Source organism: Schistocerca gregaria, chromosome 2, assembly GCF_023897955.1.
Source record: "Schistocerca gregaria isolate iqSchGreg1 chromosome 2, iqSchGreg1.2, whole genome shotgun sequence".
NCBI classification, from domain to species: domain Eukaryota; kingdom Metazoa; phylum Arthropoda; class Insecta; order Orthoptera; family Acrididae; genus Schistocerca; species Schistocerca gregaria.
The window spans coordinates 695292113-695313048 of NC_064921.1; the positions used below are offsets into that span (position 1 = coordinate 695292113).

The following is a 20936-nucleotide window of genomic DNA, read 5'->3' on the forward strand; positions in this document are numbered from 1 at the left end:
CGCGCTCTGTGAGCACGAAGTCGTTGTTGTCTCTTATTTTTATATTATTTATACTTCAAGTTCTCTAGGACCAAATTCAGGAGCAAATCTCCAAGGTAATGCAACGTATCAGTATATGAAACTACAACGTAAAAGTAATTACAAATCAAAATAAAATGTTTATGAACCCGAAAATAGTCAAGCCATAAGTTTAAGTAAATGCAATCGACTTTGTAAACGGTCGCTGACCACGCAGCCATGTTCAAAACTTTGATTAACAATACAGCAAGAATAAACTTAATTTTTCAAGGAACTCCTCGACAAAATAGGAGGACTGACCCATGAGGAAACTCTTCAGTTTCGATGTGAAAGCGCTTGGATTACTGCTAAGAATTTTGAATTCATGTGGTAGCTTATTGAAAATGGATTCAGCAGTATACTGCACACCTTTCTGCACAAGAGTTAAGGAAGTGCGATCCAAATGCAGATTTGATTTCTGCGGAGTGTTAACTGAGTAAAAGCTGCTTATTCTTGGGTATTAGCTGATATTGTTAACAAGAAATGACAGTAAGGAATATATACATATATTGAGAGGCTAATGTCAAAATACCCAGACTCGTGAACATGGGTCGACAAGAGGCTCACGAACTTACCCCACTTATTGCCCTAACGGCTCGTTTCTGAGCCAGAAGTATCCTTCTACAATGGGCGGAGTTCTATAGGAACCATATACTATGGGAATATAGTGGGTAAACGTGAACACAAAATACATGAAATGTCTGGCATCGAATTAACAAGTAAAATGATTGAGTTAACACAATGTACAAAGAAGAAAAAATTCAGTTTAGTTTGACGAGCCAGACAGTCTGACCGCAGTAGCATCATGTGCCGAAAACATTTCATTGGAGGACAAGAAGACCGAGTGACAAACACAGTGTCTCCATGACGGCGACAGTGCTTAGTAGCTCTAAGTGGTATAGAAATAATCGGAAGTGTAAGAGTTGATACAACCACAAATACTGAACAATCAACGAGTTTCATCAAACAGTAAGCCTAAGCAACAGTATTTTTACACTGTCAAACCCAAACAATAGTGTAATGTCCTAGATCAGACGAAAATTGCATTCACTTGGCATTCAGTACCCCTTAATGGAGTAGATAATCGGCAATAATACCTGTGGTAGCACAGAGATGTAACATGTTCTGTTCGCCTTCAGAAGTCTCGCGGTTCTAGGCGCGCAGTCCGGAACCGTTAGACTGCTACGGTCGCAGGTTCGTATCCTGCCTCGGGCATGGATGTGTGTGATGTCCTTAGGTTACTTAGGTTTAAGTAGTTCTAAGTTCTAGGGGACTGATGACCACAGCAGTTAAGTCCCATAGTGCTCAGAGCCGTTTGAACCATTTATTCGTCTTCAGAACCGTGTTTGTTGCGTCGTTTAGTTTAACGGTACAAGCGGAGCAGCGACGCAGTTAAGCGTACATCCACTTCGTTTTACTAGATCGACTAATGAACGACGGATGAATGTTACCAGTTTGAGAGGTACGAAAACCAACAAAAAATATCCAGACTAGCGGTCTAGAGTAGAAGTTACTGTAACGTAATAATCTTGCAGAAGCATATTTAGCGTTTGCATGTAAGAAATTAAGTTTGCCTTGGATTAAATAGCTTTTGAATTTTACACTGAGGAAGTACTGGCAGAACTAAGACACCTGATCTTTCCTTTCTCCGACCTTTGAACTGACGTGTCCAGCTACCTTCATGGGGTCAGAGTTTAACTAGAACTCCGAACCACAGAGAGACTTGATATTTTCCACGTAACATATCGCTTCCAGACCTGAAAGAGGTCACACAAAAAAGATCTTGTGACCGACTTTGGATGAAATCAAGACCTTCAGATTTCTAGTGTTACACTTGTCCCCTAAGTCACCTAACGAAACCACAACGGATACTATTTACATCTATTGGACGAAATAGGAGAACGAACTGCAGTTGTTGTTGTGGTCCTCAGCCCTGAGAACTGGTTTGATGCAGCTCTCCATGCTACTCTATCCCGTGCAAGATTCTTCATCTCCCAGTACCTACTGCAGCCTGCAGCCTACATCCTTCTGAATCTGCTTAGTGTATTCTTCTCTTGGTCTCCCTCTAAGACTTTTACCCTCCACGCTGCCCTCCAATACTAAACTGGTGATCCCTCGATGTCTCAGAACATGTCCTACCAAACGATCCCTTCTTCTAGTCAAGTTGTGCCACAAGCTCCTCTTCTCCCCAATTCTACACTCCTGGAAATGGAAAAAAGAACACATTGACACCGGTGTGTCAGACCCAACATAATTGCTCCGGACACTGCGGGAGGGCTGTACAAGCAATGATCACACGCACGGCACAGCGGACACATCAGGAACCGCGGTGTTGGCCGTCGAATGGCGCTAGCTGCGCAGCATTTGTGCACCGCCGCCACCAGTGTCAGCCAGTTTGCCGTGGCATACGGAGCTCCATCGCAGTCTTTACCACTGGTAGCATGCCGAGACAGCGTGGACGTGAACCGTATGTGCAGTTGACGGACTTTGAGCGAGGGCGTATAGTGGGCATGCGGGAGGCCGGGACGGACGTACCGCCGAATTGCTCAACACGTGGGGCGTGAGGTCTCCACAGTACATCGATGTTGTCGCCAGTGGTCGGCGGAAGGTGCACGTCCCCGTCGACCTGGGACCGGACCGCAGCGACTCACGAATACACGCCAAGAACGTAGGATCCTACGCAGTGCCGTAGGGGACCGCACCGCCACTTCCCAGCAAATTAGGGACACTGTTGCTCCTGGCGTATCGGCGAGGACCATTCGCAACCGTCTCCATGAAGCTGGGCTACGGTCCCGCACACCGATAGGCCGTCTTCCGCTCACGCCCCAACATCGTGCAGCCCGCCTCCAGTGGTGTCGCGACAGGCGTGAATGGAGGGACGAATGGAGACGTGTCGTCTTCAGAGACGAGAGTCGCTTCTGCCTTGGTGCCAATGATGGTCGTATGCGTGTTTGGCGTCGTGCAGGTGAGCGCCACAATCAGGACTGCATACGACCGAGACACACAGGGCCAACACCCGGCATCATGGTGTGGGGAGCGATCTCCTACACTGGCCGCACACCTCTGGTGATCGTCGAGGGGACAGTGAATAGTGCATGGTACATCCAAACCGTCATAGAACGCATCGTTCTACCATTCCTAGACCGGCAAGAGAACTTGCTGTTCTAACAGGACAATGCACATCCGCATGTATGCCGTGCCACCCAACGTGCTCTAGAAGGTGTAAGTCAACTACCCTGGCCAGCAAGATCTCCGGATCTGTCTCCCATTGAGCATGTTTGGGACTGGATGAAGCGTCGTCTCACGCGGTCTGCTTGTCCAGCACGAACGCTGGTCCAACTAAGGCGCCAGGTGGAAATGGCATGGCAAGCCGTTCCACAGGACTACATCCAGCATCTCTACGATCGTCTCCATGGGAGAATAGCAGCCTGCATTGCTGCGAAAGGTGGATATACACTGTACTAGTGCCGACATTGTGCATGCTCTGTTGCCTGTATCTATGTACCTGTGGTTCTGTCAGTGTGATTATGTGATGTATCTGACCCCAGGAATGTGTCAATAAAGTTTCCCCTTCCTGGGACAATGAATTCACGGTGTTCTTATTTCAATTTTCAGGAGTGTATTCAATACCTCCTCATTACTTATGTGGTCTACCCATCTAATCTTCAGCATTCTTCTGTAGCACCACATTTCGAAAGCTTCTATACTCTTCTTGTCTAAACTATTTATCGTCCATGTTTCACTTCCATACATGGCTACACTCCAGACAAATACTTTCAGCATCGACGTCCTGACACTTAAATCTACACTCGATGTTCACAAATTTTTCTTCTTCAGAGTCACTTTCTTTCCCATTGCCAGTCTACTTTTTATATCCTCTCTACTTCGACCATCATCAGTTATTTTGCTCCCCAAATAGCAAAACTCCTATACTACTTTAAGTGTCTCATTTCCTAATCTAATTCTCTCAGCATCACCAGACTTAATTCGACTACATTCCATTATCCTCCTTTCGTGGCACTGTCCATTCCGTTCAACTGCTCTTCCAAGTCCTTTGCTGTCTCTGACAGAATTACAATGTCATTGGCGAACCTCAAAATTTTTATTTCTTCTCCATCGATTTTAACACCTACTCCAATTTTTTTTTGTTTCCTTTACTGCTTGCTCAATATACAGATTGAATAACATCGGGGAGAGACTACAACCCTGTCTCACTCCCTTCCCAATCACTGCCTCCCTTTCATGTCCCTCGACTCTAATAACTGCCATCTGGTTTCTGTACAAATTGTAAATAGCCTTTCGCTCCCTTTATTTTACCCCTGTCACCTTCAGAATTTGAAAGAGTGTATTCCAGTCAACATTGTCAAAAGCTTTCTCTAAGTTTACAAATGCTAGAAACGTAGGTTTGCCCTTCCTTAATCTAGCTTTTAAGATAAGTCATAGGGTCAGTATTGCGTCACGTGTTCCAACATTTCTACGGAATCCAAACTGGTCTTCCCCGAGGTCGGCTTCTTGCTCACCAGATGGTAGAGTTTTGTCAGGACTGGCTCTCCCAAGGCTGTCAGTAGTTCTAATGGACTGTTGTCTACTCCGGGGGCCTTGTTTTGACTCAGGTCTTTCAGTGCTCTGTCAAACTTTTCACGCAGTATCATATCTCCCATTTCATCTTCATCTCCATCCTTTTCCATTTCCATAATATTGTCGTCAAGTACATCGCCTTGTATAGTCCCTCTATATACTCCTACCACCTTTCTGCTTTCCCTTCTTTGCTTAGAACTGGTTTTCAATCAAAGCTCTTGATATTCATGCAAGTGATTCTCCTTTCTCTAAAGGTCTCTTTAATTTTCCTATATGCAGTACCTGTCTTAGCCCTAGTGAGATAAGACTCTGCATCCTTACATTTGTCCTCTAGCCATCCCTGCTTAGCCATTTTGCACTTCCTGTCGATCTCATTTTTGAGACGTTTGTATTCCTTTTTGCCTGCTTCATTCACTGCGTTTTTATAATTTCTCATTTCATCAATTATATTCAATATTTCTTCTGTTACCCAAGGGTTTCTACTAGCCTTCGTCCTTTTACCTATTTGATCCTCTGCTGCCTTCACTATTTCATCCCTCAAAGTTACCCACTCTTCTTCTACTGTATTTCTATCCCTCATTCCTGTCACTTTTTACCTTATGCTCTCCCTGAAACTCTGTACAACGTCTGGTTCTGTCAGTTTATCCAGGTCCCATCTCTTTAAATTCCCACCTTTTTGCAGTTTCTTCAGTTTTAATCTACAGTTCATAACCAATAGATTATGGTCAGAGTCCACATCTGCCCCTGGAAATGTCCTACAATTCAAAACCTGGTTCCTAAATCTCTGTCTTACCATTATATAATCTATCTGATACCTTTTAGTATCTCCAGGGTTCTTCCATGTATACAACCTTCTTTCATTATTCTTAAACCAAGTGTTAGCTATGATTAAGTTACGCTCTGCGCAAAATTCTGCCAGACGGCTTCCTCTTTCATTTCTTAGCCCCAATCCATATTCACCTACTACGTTTCCTTCTCTCCCTTTTCCTACGCTTGAATTCCAGTCACCCATGAGTATTAAATTTTCGTCTCCCTTCACTATTTGAATAATTTCTTTTATCTCCTCATACATCAATTTCTTCATCATTTGCAGAGGTAGTTGGCATATAAACTTTTACTACAGTAGTAGGCGTGGGCTTCGTGTCTATCTTGGCCACAATAATGCGTTCTCTATGCTGTTTGTAGTAGCTTACCCGCACTCCAATTTTTTATTTATTATTGAACCTACACCTGCATTACCCCTATTTGCGTTTTTATTTATAACCCTGTATTTACCTGACCAGAATTCTTGTTCCTCGTGGCACTGAACTTTACTAATTCCCACTATACCTATCCATTTCCCTTTTTAAATTTTCTAACCTACCTGCCCGATTAAGGGATCTGACATTCCACGCTCCGATCCGTAGAACGCCAGTTTTCTTTCTCCTGATAACAACGTCCTCCTGAGTAATTCCCGCCCGGAGATCCGAATGGGGGACTATTTTACCTCCGGAATATTTTACCCAAGAGGACGCCACATCATTTAATCATTCAGTAAAGCTGCATGCCCTCGGGAAAAATTACGGCTTTAGTTTCCCCTTGCTTTCAGCCGTTCGCAGTACCAGCACAGCAAGGCTGTTTTGGTTAGTGTTACAAGGCCAGATCAGTCAATCATCCAAACTGTTGCCCCTGGAACTACTGGAAAGGCTGCTGCCCCTCTTCGGGAACCACACGTTTGCCTGGCCTCTCAACAGATACGCCTCCGTTGTGGTTGCAACTACGGTACGGCTATCTGTATCGTTGAGGAACGCAAGCCTTCCCACCAACGCCAAGGTCCGTGGTTCATGGGGGAGATCGAATTGCAGTTACCTGCTGTATTAATAGTAATCTCCTTGATTGCCCTGCAACTAGGTAGTTTGTATTTCTCCCATTATTATTGATGACTTTTTATTGATGTTTTCTCCCAAATTACGTTTAAGTTCATTAACGCTTTACAGGGTAACAAACGTTTATATTTTGTTTACTTCAGCGACAACATAGGTAACGCGTGCAGAGTTCACTGTAGGAGGTACATGTGAGTTGCCTTCTCTCATTTTCATGTGTAATATTTAACAGTTCATGCTGATATACTGTTTGATCTGTCGTAGCAGTAGAACATCCATTCTTCTCGTGGGTACGTGGCTCAAAGCAGACATCCTCTAGAAGTCTGTTATAATCTTCTAAAGGGTTTATCGCGTAAAGTATAAGTTCTTATGCTCGTTTTAATTTAAAATCAAGGTTATTAAATTTAGCCTATAGTAATGAAGAAAAGAAGAGCTCTTGTTTCGTGAAATACGTTGTATGAATTAGAAGCGTTTAATTGGAGTGATCTAGAAGACACTGGCATGGTATCATCCTTCGAATGAAGGATGTCAGAATATAAGCATGTTACCGTTATGGAACACGTTTATATCGACCAACACTTGAAATATTGCTATGCACGGAATATAAGGAGTGTTTCGGTTTAACAGTGATTAATGTACTGGGTGGTTGTAATTAAACTGACAGTGTTCCGAGAGCTGCAGTGCGATCTTGAGAAATCGCAGGACACTCAAACACTGTAGGTGTGTGCATTAATTGGTGCGCTTGTGGAGTATTCGAAAAAAAAAAAATACTTCCTCTTTCTGCCACCACGTGAAAATATTCTGTAAGTAGTTAGAACCTGAAATGTTCCCTGTTTTCACGTCAGTATGCTGTTCGTCGTTCGGCGACGTGTGTTGATTTCTTTTATGAAGTGACTGTTGGTGTAAAGTGTTAAGAAGGTTGATGATTTCTGTACGGAATGCACTGCTTTGCCTGTTGAGAAGACAGGCCGTACACTGCTGGTCAAGTCGTTTTATGAAAACGGCAGTTACGACAATGGTGGAGTGCGGGAGTATCACCTACAGAAACAGCTGCGGAGAAGACACATGTCAATAAGTTGGCTGAGGAATGTGAGGAAAAAATTTGAAGAAACCGTTTAGTTAGGTGGTGCAGCTGGGAGAGGGAGGCGGCTCATTACCATGGCAGTCGTCGATGAAGCTTCTATACCCTTAGCCGAGCGTGCAGCACGCACCTCAAATTCCGCAACCAGTGCTTGAACTGTGTTACCAGAACTGTTTCCCCCTTGGTCAACAGTTCAAATGATTTTGCGGCGTATTTTCACTGGTATCCCTACAATATTCAGAATGAGCACCAAGTGAAGGTCCAAGATAGGCCTCAACACCGTAACTTTGCCCTTAGTTTTTTGGCACGCATGGAAATGGATGGCATGTGGCCGGAGAATATTCTTTGGACGAGGCACAGTTTCCTCTACACAGTGTCGTGACTGCACAGAATTGTCGCATATGGAGTTCTACACCACTAAATGTTGTGCAGTAACATCCACTGCATTCAGCTTATGTGACTGGGTGATGCGGTTTCGCAAGCTGTTCCGTGCACAGTCTGTTTTTCTTCAAGGGGATGACACGTCGTGAGCTTGATAGGTGTACAGAAATCTGCACGTTTAAGGACTTTCTTTTTGAACAAGTGAGAACAGTTTTGCAAAACTTTAACCGTGTCCACACCATTATTTTCACACATGATGGGACTACACCACATCTAACTTGCCAGATGTCCTACGAGAAAACCTTGGTAACGACCACATCGTATCTAGATAATTTGAAGATGTATGGCCTTCCAGATTCCCCAACCTAAATCCATGAGACTTCTTGCTGTGGGGATATCTGAAAAATCGTGTGTATCAGGGAAGTACCCGGACCCTTCCTGATCTGTAGGATAGCATACGACGTCACATCGCCCTGATTAGCTGCATATGCTCCAATCAACTACCAACCATATCGTGTTACAGGTACAGTACGTTGCCGAGTAGGGAGGCTGTACTGGAAACAAGTTGCAAACTTGTGACCATATACTAATAGACATGCCAGAACCGCCGTAAACCTATGATTCATCGTTACTCCATCTTTCTGGGCTTACACCAAGTTCTGACTACTTACAGCGCCCTATGTTCACCTGGTGGCAGAGAGTGGAACTACTGTTCTTCTCAGCTTACTCCACGTTCATTAGAACGTGCCTATGATGATCTAGCGTTCTGCAATTTTATGCAGCCCTCAACGACAGACATCGGGAGATGTGATTGACACGAACAGATAAACAAATGTACACAATTTTAGAACAACTGGATGAACATTTAAAGAGAGCAAGTGTAACAAATTCAGCAAGTCAGTCACTCATTTTCCATCTGTGATACACGAGCAGTAATACGCCTTGGCGTTGACTGATAGTTAGTGGATTCTTCCTCGGAGATATCATTCGAAATTTTGTCCAATAGGCGTAATAGATCGTCAAAATCCCTGGATGGTTGCGTAATGAGCCATGAACATTTCTGGCCAACGTAGGGTTTGCACAAAGACGCGCAGCAGAAGCCCTCACCGAGTGCGGACCGGCATTATCTTTGCCGAAATGCAAGCCCAGGATCGCTTACCGCTTGGAATGAAAGGCAACAAAGTGGGGCGTAGAATAACGTAACGTACGGCTGTGCTGAATGGGTGCCACTGATGACAACCAAAGGGGTCCTGCTGTGAAAAGAAATGGCGCCCCAGACCATCACTACCAGTGGTTAGTCAGTATGGCGGTCGACAGTCAGGTTGGTATTCCACCGCTTTCCATGGAGTCTCCGGTCACGTCTGCGCTTGTCACCGGGGATCAGTTCCAAGAGGGACTCATTACTGAAAACGGTCATACTGGAGTCAACCGGATTCCAGGTGGAGACGTGTCTGGTTCAAATGGCTCTGAGCACTATGGAACTTAACATCTATGGTCGTCAGTACCCTAGAACTTAGAACTACTTACACCTAACTAACCTAAGGACATCACACACATCCATGCCTGAGGCAGGATTCGAACCTGCGACCGTAGCAGTCACGCGGTTCCGCACTGAGAGCCTAGAACCGAGAGACGTGTCTGGGGAAGCCCTGAATAGTGGTCGAATGCCAACCTTACTCTCTTCCGCCGTATTACCCGACAACCTGGACTTATGGTCTGGCATTCCTTTTCATACCAGGGTTCCTTTGGTTCTCATCCGCGGCATCGTTACATCACAATGGCACGTCTACGATATTGTAGCTCCGTTTTTCTGGCCATCACGGATATCCATCCTCAGCTTACTTTGTGTTGCCAAACCTGACTTCGGCCAGTAACGTAGCTTGATCTTTCCCCAGTTTAAAACGTTTGGAGCATTATGGTCAGGACCCTACAACCATCTCGGAATTTCGACATTCTATGGCGCCAGTCGGAGAGAAAGTGACACAACATCCCTCAGGATTACATCCAAAAACTCTATCAATTAATGCCAAGCTGAATAATTGCTTGCACAAGTCGTAGAGATGGACCAAAGTCTTACTGACATTTCTTCCTTTGTAGATGTACATCATTCCCTCGATTGCCATCCCTTTCGGATAATTCCTTCATGGTCTGTCGTTATTTTGCCTGAGAGTTTATAATCACTTGGTACCAATTAATCCATGTGCTCACGGATACAGAGATGTGGAAAACCTTAGGATGAAAGTAAGTTTATTACAATGTGCCACTGGGAAGTCGTGGTGTGTCGCTGGCAGGTCGTGGTGTGTCGCTGGCAGGTCGTGGTGTGTCGCTGGCAGGTCGTGGTGTGTCGCTGGCAGGTCGTGGTGTGTCGCTGGCAGGTCGTGGGGTGTCGCTGGCAGGTCGTGGGGTGTCGCTGGCAGGTCGTGGTGTGTCGCTGGCAGGTCGTGGTGTGTCGCTGGCAGGTCGTGGTGTGTCGCTGGCAGGTCGTGGTGTGTCGCTGGCAGGTCGTGGTGTGTCGCTGGCAGGTCGTGGTGTGTCGCTGGCAGGTCGTGGTGTGTCGCTGGCAGGTCGTGGTGTGTCGCTGGCAGGTCGTGGTGTGTCGCTGGCAGGTCGTGGTGTGTCGCTGGCAGGTCGTGGTGTGTCGCTGGCAGGTCGTGGTGTGTCGCTGGCAGGTCGTGGTGTCTCGCTGGCAGGTCGTGGTGTCTCGCTGGCAGGTCGTGGTGTCTCGCCGGCAGGTCGTGGTGTCTCGCCGGCAGGTCGTGGTGTCTCGCCGGCAGGTCGTGGTGTCTCGCCGGCAGGTCGTGATGTCTCGCCGGCAGGTCGTGGTGTCTCGCCGGCAGGTCGTGGTGTCTCGCCGGCAGGTCGTGGTGTCTCGCCGGCAGGTCGTGGTGTCTCGCCGGCAGGTCGTGGTGTCTCGCCGGCAGGTCGTGGTGTCTCGCCGGCAGGTCGTGGTGTCTCGCCGGCAGGTCGTGGTGTCTCGCCGGCAGGTCGTGGTGTCTCGCCGGCAGGTCGTGGTGTCTCGCCGGCAGGTCGTGGTGTCTCGCCGGCAGGTCGTGGTGTCTCGCCGGCAGGTCGTGGTGTCTCGCCGGCAGGTCGTGGTGTGTCGCCGGCAGGTCGTGGTGTCTCGCCGGCAGGTCGTGGTGTCTCGCCGGCAGGTCGTGGTGTCTCGCCGGCAGGTCGTGGTGTGTCGCCGGCAGGTCGTGGTGTGTCGCCGGCAGGTCGTGGTGTGTCGCCGGCAGGTCGTGGTGTGTCGCCGGCAGGTCGTGGTGTGTCGCCACAAGTCCGTAGCTCGAGTGGAATTGGGTCTAACAAAGAAAGAACTTCTACATTATAGTACAGAAAGTACTGAAAGATATACGCTATGAAACGATATGAAATAACACATTTGCTCACAGAGAACAATTACAGTGGAATCACTGCGATTGATACTGATCGTTTGGACCTTACAAAAGGCTGGAAATGGTTCTTACTGGGGTGCGAAATTACCATAGAGGCAGTGCATGGTCTGCAACGTGGTCTTCTTTGCCACAAGTTTGCTAAGATTTCTTGTGGTAGACTGTTACATTCCACCACCAGTGCTGTTGACAACTGTTAGACGGTTGTTGGAGCGTGTGGACGTTCTGTATCATGTCTCCATAACATGTCCTAGACGTTCTGGATGGAATTTAAGAAGGGGGGAGGCCACTCCATTCGGAAAAAGTCTTTTCGTTCGATGAGCTCATCCACTCGCGCTCTTCGATGCGATTGCGCTTTGTCATCCATAAAAATTAGGACAGAATGAAGCCTGAAAAGATGCTCATGGAGAAGAAGTACAGGGTCACAACAACGTTGACCGGCGAATGTACCGTTTTCAAAGATGTGAGGTCTGTCTGGCAATACATCATTGTGGCTCCCCACGCCGTAACACCTCGACTGCAAGGCTAACATATTTGACAATGGCGGAGGTATCCTCATATGACAAGAGGCGGTAACACCTAATGCACCCGAGAGCAGACCCAACATCCTCTTTATCCTCTACAGAGTCGAGTCAGAGCTGTCCATAATTTCCTGAGACGATGAAATTCATTCGCACTGTTGGTAGGGTCAGTAATATGATGAGAATTCTCTATAGGAAACTCATGGCAGAAATCATATAAAGGTGCCGCATCTTGCGAGGCCAGATGGGTTTTCTGGATTTAAATCGGCTGGCTGTAAGTCTGTGGCTGGTTATACAGAGGTGAGTTCTAAAAATAGTAAACTTCTGGAACACTGTCGCAGCTGCTGCTTTTCTTCTAGTTGATGGCTGAGCAATTTTAAATAATATGCCTCTAGTTACACTCATTGCTTGATTTAGCTTAATATCAACTTTGCCGGCATGTGCATTGTTCTCCATACTGGCGCACACTGTTCTGCAATAAACCAATGCCATTGTAAGAGTACAAAGCGCATCTGCATTTCGCCCCATACTGAAACAGCTACTTGCCTAGTAATCACAATTTCAATGTTCATTTTTTCCCATATTTGCTAAGTGGTTTTTAAAAATAGGGACTCCGTGTATGCACCTAGCAAGTGATGAAAGTATACAACAGAAAAGGAAGAGAAACGAGGAAGACATCTTACTTTACGCCAGCATGTGCCATCTTCGTCATGTTACCACAACGTACTCCAGCTAACCTGATCGCGTCCTCTAGAAATAAAAGCTGCGGCCTCGCCAGTTTCACGTCGGTCATACTGAACTCCTGATGACAATGACATAGCTTGAATGAAAGCTTGGAATTTGATCCGATTTTGACACGGAAAATTAACTTTTTATCCAAAGACTTCTTTGTGAAAGACTTGCGATAGCTACCGTCTTAACTCCAAGCGTTGAGTCATTTGTAGCCGGCTTTCCTCATTGTGTATTACAGATGATAATGATACGTTTGTGCTACATTCTTGTATCACTTACACAGGGTATCTCATTAGGGTTGATTAATATTCGGGGAAATGACAGGATCCTTTGAACCAAAAAGCTTCGCATGGACATATGCAATACTGAAAATGCTTTCCGAGATAGAACACATTTAATGTAGATTGTTATTTATTTCTGTATTGTTTAGTACATGGTCAGGTTCACACAACTAATTTACAATTCAGAACAAATGTTAGAATATCAGACAATCAGCTTAAGTGAATTTTTGCGCTTTTAGGAGAACATGTGTTGCTTGTCTTAGTGCCTCTGCACGTTCCCTAAGGAGGACAACAATATCTCTCTCATATTCATCTTTCGTTTGTACAACTCTGACTTCATACAGCCACGGAAACAAGAAGCTAATGGCGTAAGGTGAAAGTACTGGTGAGATGGTTGCCTCACACCTCTGGTGAACTGTGGAGGGGCTTCTCCATGCTGGAATACACTGCAGCCCGAGAGGCCAAGGGAATGTCCTCAAGGTGTTCAGCAAACGAATTTTCCAAAAAATAAGTGATTTTGTCTCGTCTTTCTCTCTTTTAAAATAGCTAGACATAAAAACATGTTACCGATCATACCGCACCAAACATTGATCGAAAAACAAGCTTGGAAATGGGTTTCAAAAAATGGTTCAAATGCCTGAGCACTATGGGACTTATCATCTGATTTCATCAGTCCCCTAGAACTTAGAACTACTTAAGCCTAACTAACCTAAGGACATCACACACATCCATTCCCGAGGCACTATTCGAACCTGCTACCGTAGCGGTCGCGCGGTTCCAGACTGAAGAGCCTGGACGCGCTCGGCGGCTGAAATTAGTTTCATTGGAGAGTGTGGGTTTTCCTGCGACCTTCGATGATTATTACGTGTGTTGTTGAGTCTATTCCGTGTAAACATGGCTTCATCTGTGAATAATATTAATTGGAGCAAATAACGATTGTAAGTTAACTAGTGACCAAATTCAATTCGTGTGGCATTGTTTCCAATGTGAAGATCGTCGACACGGTGTGTGTTTACAAGTATTCCGCATGTAATATTCGTCATAGAAGTATTCTTGGGTATTTGATACATGCAAAAGTAGCCTGTGTTGATAGTAGGACTACGCTGCACTATTTCAACTATGTGTTGATGTTTCCGTTCAGATTGTTGAACTACACGTTCAGAAAAAATGGAAACTTTGAAGAATACGTATTTCACGCAGTGTACTGAAAACTCTGGTAAACACACGTCAGGAATTCGACGTATCGGAAAGAGTGGAGGCTATTATTTGACAAGCACAGGGAGTGCCACCAATGCAGGAGCCGTAAGCGTATGTAGTTGTCATTAGTGTAGACGGTAGCGTTTTAGCCAGCACGCGCACAAACACAGTTAAGTGATGCTACTCTCTGAAATCACCTCAGTCCCTCGCACTACTTCACTCAAGACACACAATCGACAACTGTGCGTTTAAAGGGCTGGTTTAATGGCAGATAGATACCTGAGCAAAGAGGTTGAAAGCAACAAGATAAGTAGCACTAGGATAAATCGTCAAAAAGATGGGAGGGCTAAGGCACATGGGTGCGCACCATTAGCCCAAAGTAAATGTATATTAAATGTGTTTTATCTCGGAAACCATTCGAAATATTGGATTGGACCTGAACAAACCATTCGTCACGAGGCACCATATTTACTGGCAGCACCGAGAAATGTATATACGCCAGCCCTAATGACATTGCTTTTTCAGTATCAAATATAAGGGACAAGCTTTGTTCATTGTCACGATTGACACAAAAACTGCACCTTAAAGTAAACTCTAAGAACTCGCAGATCTTCAGATCACACTGAACATTGATCGTGGAACTGTAATTTTCGGTGGTGCCTAAGCACCATGCTGGTTTCAGCCCGCCTAGCTGTGTCAAGCGGAATGGCCCGTCAGGAGGTAAGCCTACTCGGATGGGTCGCTAGACTATGCAGCTAAGCATAAACCGCCGGGGTTGGAAAGAGATCCCGAAAAGCCAAAACGTTATGACCACTCCCCGATGCCAGATTGAATACTCGTTGTTGGCGTATCGGGCGCTTGACGCGGCAGGAAAGGCATATACGCGGAGCAGAGACGGAATGGGGAAATCCATTGACATAAGAGTCTTTGACAAAGCGCTCATAGTTAGGGCCAGTAGCCGGACAACGAGCGTAGCTGGAAGGGTGATAGACTGTTCGCGTGATACTGTCGGTAGCGTCTATGAAAAGTGCTTGAAGGACGGTGAAACCGCGACCAGACGACAGGTATTGGAATTCCACGTCTCATCACAGAACATAGAAATTGTAAAGTAGGATACGTGGGGAGTTCCAATTATGGAATACAATGCTGCTGCAGGCACGAGTGTTTGGACAACAATGTTGAACATTGGGCTCCGTAGTAGAGTACCATCACTTCTGCCCACGTTTACACCGTTAATTCAGATTGCAGTGGGCACCAGACAATCGATATTGAGCCGTGGATCGATGGAAAAGTGTCGCCTGCTTGGCTTGGGTGAATCAAGTTTATTGGTACAACAGGTCGCGCCCAGATACGCCATCTGCACGAAACATGCAGCACACCACAGACACAGGCCTGTGGGGGAGGGCATTCACCTATGCTTACATCGGACGTGTGGTAGTAATCGAAGGCACCATGGTAGCTGGGACTACATGAACATTCCGGTGAAGTATCTGCGTTCCTTCACGCTTCGTAACGTCTCCGATCTTCAATCAATAGAGCTGAATGTGCCTCAGTGCCAGAATCGTGCGACAGTCATTTGAAGAGCATGACAGTCACCTTAGCTTCATGTCATGTCCACTGAATTCACATGCTCTGAATTCATCCGGGACGCTATCGGGCATCAGATTCCCGAGAAGAGACCACCGGCCGGGTAATTTACGGTAACTGCGTGACCTGTGCACAGACATCTGGTGCATCAAAGATAATGAAACCTGTGACGGACTTTTCCGATCTCTGGCACACAGGATCACTGCTGTACTGTATTTGAATGTTGGACCAACGCACTAATAAGCAGGTGATAGAAATGTTTTCACTCCACATTCTGTAATTAGAGCGTAACTTGTTGTGTTCATTTTCACAGAACAGCGTCATTTTTCATTATCAAAAGACATTTATTAATAATTAGGTTTTTTCCAGAAATTAGTCAATTTTAATTTTACTTCATTATCATCACTTCTTAATCTGATGAATAAACCAATATCCTTAAATAAATCTGTTATTCGGCCTTTCGTAATTTATTGTATACAGCATGTTTCCAGTATTTTATTACTGATGTGTCGATGGTCTGCTTCTTTCACATATAGTATCTGACAAATGCTGACAGTGCATAGTTATTATAAGGATAAGAATTAATACACACCTCAAAAAAAGTTTTGCGTCACCTCGGTTCCGAGAGTTCCGGAAACTGTACAGAAAATTGGAACAGAGATCAACATAAACATCATTTCTGCCCTTTTTATTGCTCATGAAAACCACACATTCCATGTTGTACCACCATACAGCGAGACCTTCAGAGGTGGTGGTACAGATTGCTGTACACACCGGTACATCTAATACACAGTAGCACGTCCTCTTGCATTGATGCACGCCTGTATTGGTTGTGGCACACTACCCACAAGTTCATTACGGCACTGTTGGTCCAGATTATCCCACTCCTCAACGGCGATTTGGCGTAGATCCCTCAGAGTGGTTGGTGGGTCACTTCGTCCATAAACAACGCTATTCAATCTATCCCAGGCATGTTCGATACGCTCCACGTCTGGAGAACATGCTGGCCACTCTAGTCGAGCGATGTCGTTACCCTGAAGGAAGTCATTCACAAGATGAGCACGATGGGGGCGCGAATTGTCGCCCATGAAGACGAATGCCTCTCCAGTATGCTGCCAATATGGTTGCACTATCTGTCTGAGGATGGAATTCACGTATCGTACAGCTGTTACGGCGCCTTCCGTGACCACCAGCGGTGTACGTCGGCCCCATGTAATGCCACCCCAAAAGAGCAGGGTACCTCCACCTAGCATCACGAGCTGGACGGTGTGTCTAAGAGTTTCAGCCTGACCGGGTTGCCTCCAAACACGTCTTCAACGATTGTCTGGTTGAAGGCATATGCGACACTCAAAGGTGAAGAGAACGTGATGGCAATCCTGAGCGGTCAATTCGGCATGTTGTTGGGCCCATCTGTACCGCGCTGCACTGTGTCGTGGTTGCAAAGATGGAGCTCTCCGTGGACGTCGGGACTGAAGTTGCGCATCGTGCAGTCTATTGCGCCCAGTTTGAGTAGTAACACGACGTCCTATGGGAAAAGTATTATTCAACATAATGACGTTGCTGTGCTAATTATATTCTTCAGTACTTCCTGAGGCAAAAAACTATATGATTTACTGTATTGTTCAACTAAGATCACTAATATTACTATTTGTCTTCCTAGTTGCTTGTAGAGGTATTAAGTGTGAAGACAGTTCTGATACACTGTTCCATCTCTGCACAACTACTAGGACCTACAACTATTTTAACCTGCTTATTGGTGTTAAATCTTGATCTCCATGTACAATATTTTATCCCCACACTCACTTGAATTACCAAACTGTATTTTTGTATTCTGTGCGAACAATGTAATTTCAGCTTTGTTAGTGTGAAAAATCAAAAGACTGCATGATATACTAAAATCTAAGAAAATATATTTACGTAAAAACAAAAATTCTGCAACAACAATCTTCAAGTTTATATAGATGAATCAGACCCCTAGACAAGGACTGGAGCCAACTCTACATGACAAGCTAAGTAATGTAGAAAGTTTACTGTATCCTCCGCTCCTCTCAAATCTTCATAAAAGACTAATGTGCACAGTGGATGGAATTAGGAAGGATGGGGAGATTAGAAGACTCACAGGGACCGAGTCCGGATGGCCAAAGCATTTAAGGCACCCGATAACACAGAGCAGGAAATAAGGGTTCGAGGCCCAATCCGGCACATATTTTCAACTTTCGCCACCGCTTTACCACAAAGCCCTTTTCAGCTAGCCGTCACGATTTCCCATTCACCGCTTCCGTTTCCTTCCCCTTTCCTAAATTTCATGATTAGATAGCATTTTAATTGCCCTTTGGTCATTTTTTTCTCATAAATCTGAAGGAGCTACAGTTTATCACAGCACTTCCTGTCCATACCTGTCTTCCTCCCCTTCTCCCCCCCTCACTCTCCCCCCCTCACTCTCCCCCCCCTCACTCTTCCCCCCTTCACTCTCCCACCCCTCTGACTCTCCCACCCCTCTGACTCTCCCACCCCTCTGACTCTCCCACCCCTCTGACTCTCCCACCCCTCTGACTCTCCCACCCCTCTGACTCTCCCACCCCTCTGACTCTCCCACCCCTCTGACTCTCCCACCCCTCTGACTCTCCCACCCCTCTGACTCTCCCACCCCTCTGACTCTCCCACCCCTCTGACTCTCCCACCCCTCTGACTCTCCCACCCCTCTGACTCTCCCCCCGCCTCTGACTCTCCCCCCGCCTCTGACCCTCCCCCCGCCTCTGACCCTCCCCCCGCCTCTGACCCTCCCCCCGCCTCTGACCCTCCCCCCGCCTCTGACCCTCCCCCCGCCTCTGACCCTCCCCCCGCCTCTGACCCTCCCCCCGCCTCTGACCCTCCCCCCGCCTCTGACCCTCCCCCCGCCTCTGACCCTCCCCCCGCCTCTGACCCTCCCCCCGCCTCTGACCCTCCCCCCGCCTCTGACCCTCCCCCCGCCTCTGACCCTCCCCCCGCCTCTGACCCTCCCCCCGCCTCTGACCCTCCCCCCGCCTCTGACCCTCCCCCCGCCTCTGACCCTCCCCCCGCCTCTCTCTCCCTTTCTCCCTGTATATGTACGTATGCATGCGTGAATGTGTGTGTGTGTGTGTGTGTGTGGGTGTGGGTGTGTGTGGAGTCCGAGTCTTCTAGTGCCGTACTTGTTCGCAGAAAGATGTCGGCTGGGTGGTGGGCGCTGGCCTGTGTGCTGGTCGCGGCGGCCGCGGCCCCCGGGTGCCTGGCCGGGGCCAGCCTGCCGCTGGTGGAGCCGTCGACGCTGGCGTCGCTGGTGCGCGCGGCGCCGCTGGTATTCTGCGGGCGCGTGGCGCGCGTGCTGCTGCCCAGCCGCAGGGAGGTGCTGTCGCTGCAGATGGACGGGCGGGCGCGCGTCGTCACCGCGGGCGGCCGGCCCGTGCCCGACGAGGCCATCGCCGCCGTGCTGCTGGTCAGCGTGCGTACCATGGTGAAGGGCACGCTGCCCGGGCAGCGCCCGCCGCAGGAGCCCGTCGACTACCTCTTCCCTCGCAAGACTGTCGAGGTGAGCGCTTCCTGCGCGTCGATACGTGTCAGCACAGTGAGCCGTTAGTAAATCGTCAACGAATTCTAGGATCCGTATCAGGGGAAATTATGTACACTATGTGATTGAAAGTATCCAGACACTTGGCTGAAAATGACTTAAAAGTTCGTGGAGCGCTCTATCAGTAATGCTGGAATTCAGTGTGGTGTTGACCCCCCCTTAGTCTTGATAACAGCTTCCACTCTCGAAGGCATACGTTAACACAGGTGCTGGAAGGTTTCTTTGGGAATTGCAGCCCATTCGTCACGGAGTGCTGCCATGAGGAGAGGTATCGGTGTCGGTCGGTGAGGCCAGGCAAGAAGTCGGCGTTCCAAAACTTCCCAGACGTGTTCTATGGCATTCTGGTCATGACTATGTGCAGGCCAGTCTATTACACGGAGGTTGTTGTCGTGTAACCACTCCGCCACAGCCCGTTCAGTATAAACAGGTCCTCGATACATGTCGAAAGATGCAATCGCCATCCCTGAATTGTTCTTAAAGCAAGAAGCAACATCAATGTAGTTCTGTGCTGTGATAGTGCCACGCAAACCAACCAAGGGTGCAAGCCCCCTCTATGAAAAACGCGACCACACTACAACACCACCGACTCTCAGTTTTACTGTTGGCACTACACACCTGGCAGATGGCATTCAGGAATTCGCCGTACCTACACCCTGCCGTCCGATCGCCACATTGTGTACCGTGATTCTTCACTCCACACAACGTTGTTCCCCTGTTCAGTCCTCCAATGTTAACGCTCCTTACAGTAAGCGAGGCGTCGTCTGGCATTAACAGGCGTGATGTGTGGCTTACGAACAGCCGCTCGACCATGAAATCCAAGTTTTCTCACCTCCCGTCTAACTGTCATAGTACTTACAGTGGATCCTGACGTAGTTTGGAATTCCTTTTGCTGCCACTACTTACTGGTCGTCAATAAGGGTGGCTGGCTCCCTCAGAACATTGGGATTGGTCGTGCAGTGGGATGTTAAAGAACGTGCATCATTGATCAGCAACATTCATACTTCTCTTAATCACTTGTGCCATTTCTTGACTCTCCAACGGTCGTACATTGTACACCGTACACACGTGCCAACCTTCAGTTAATTTCCGTTCCCTGTACTCCTTACACTATCAGCAAACACACTAAACTCCTTTGCTCTTCTTCTGAAGCCTTCATTTAAGCACGAATGAACGGTAGTGTTAACATCGACACTTACGTTTCGTGCTGATGAATAATGCACACACCGTGAGAAACACTACTCACAGTAACTGATGCTTTTCTGATGTTAATTGCAGTAAGCTAGCTATAAAGTGCTACCAATTGCTGTAGGCAATTAGCGCATTTCGTACGAGAGTGATAGCATGCACACTGGTAAGTGCAAGTCATCACAAACTCGTCGGATTAGGAAAGTGTTTAGCAAACAAAAACTATCAAGGTACCCATACTGATTAAACACTTGCAGCAAATATTACACGTTCTATTAAGCAATCAGAATGTGGAGATAAACACTGTATGGTTCACAGTGGAAACTGGAAAGGAAGATAAATTCTTTCGATATTTGTCTTTTGGACTGTCCAATCATAAACGAAACCTTCAGTTTACACAACACCTACCAATTCTCGAAACCTCCTTACGATAAAACTATGTGCCGAACCCGGATTCGAACCTGGGACCTTTGCCTTTCGCGGACATGTGTTCTAC

The 20936-nt window shown here is 47.0% G+C and overlaps 2 protein-coding genes across 2 annotated transcripts in view; both read left to right on the forward strand.

Annotated features, from left to right (window-relative positions):
- LOC126335938 (SUMO-interacting motif-containing protein 1-like) overlaps positions 1-17439 on the forward strand; it is an 84987-nt gene extending 67548 nt beyond the window's left edge. The window contains exons 3-4 of the mRNA XM_049999414.1: positions 10251-11222; positions 17330-17439. Of these exons, the coding sequence (XP_049855371.1) occupies positions 10251-11222; positions 17330-17439 (1082 nt within the window). The remainder of the gene's footprint in view (positions 1-10250; positions 11223-17329) is intronic.
- Positions 1-20936, forward strand: part of LOC126334783 (agrin-like) — a 1978886-nt gene that overhangs the window by 58854 nt on the left and 1899096 nt on the right. The window contains exon 2 of the mRNA XM_049997385.1: positions 18850-19216. Within this exon, the coding sequence (XP_049853342.1) occupies positions 18854-19216 (363 nt within the window). The 5' untranslated portion in view covers positions 18850-18853. The remainder of the gene's footprint in view (positions 1-18849; positions 19217-20936) is intronic.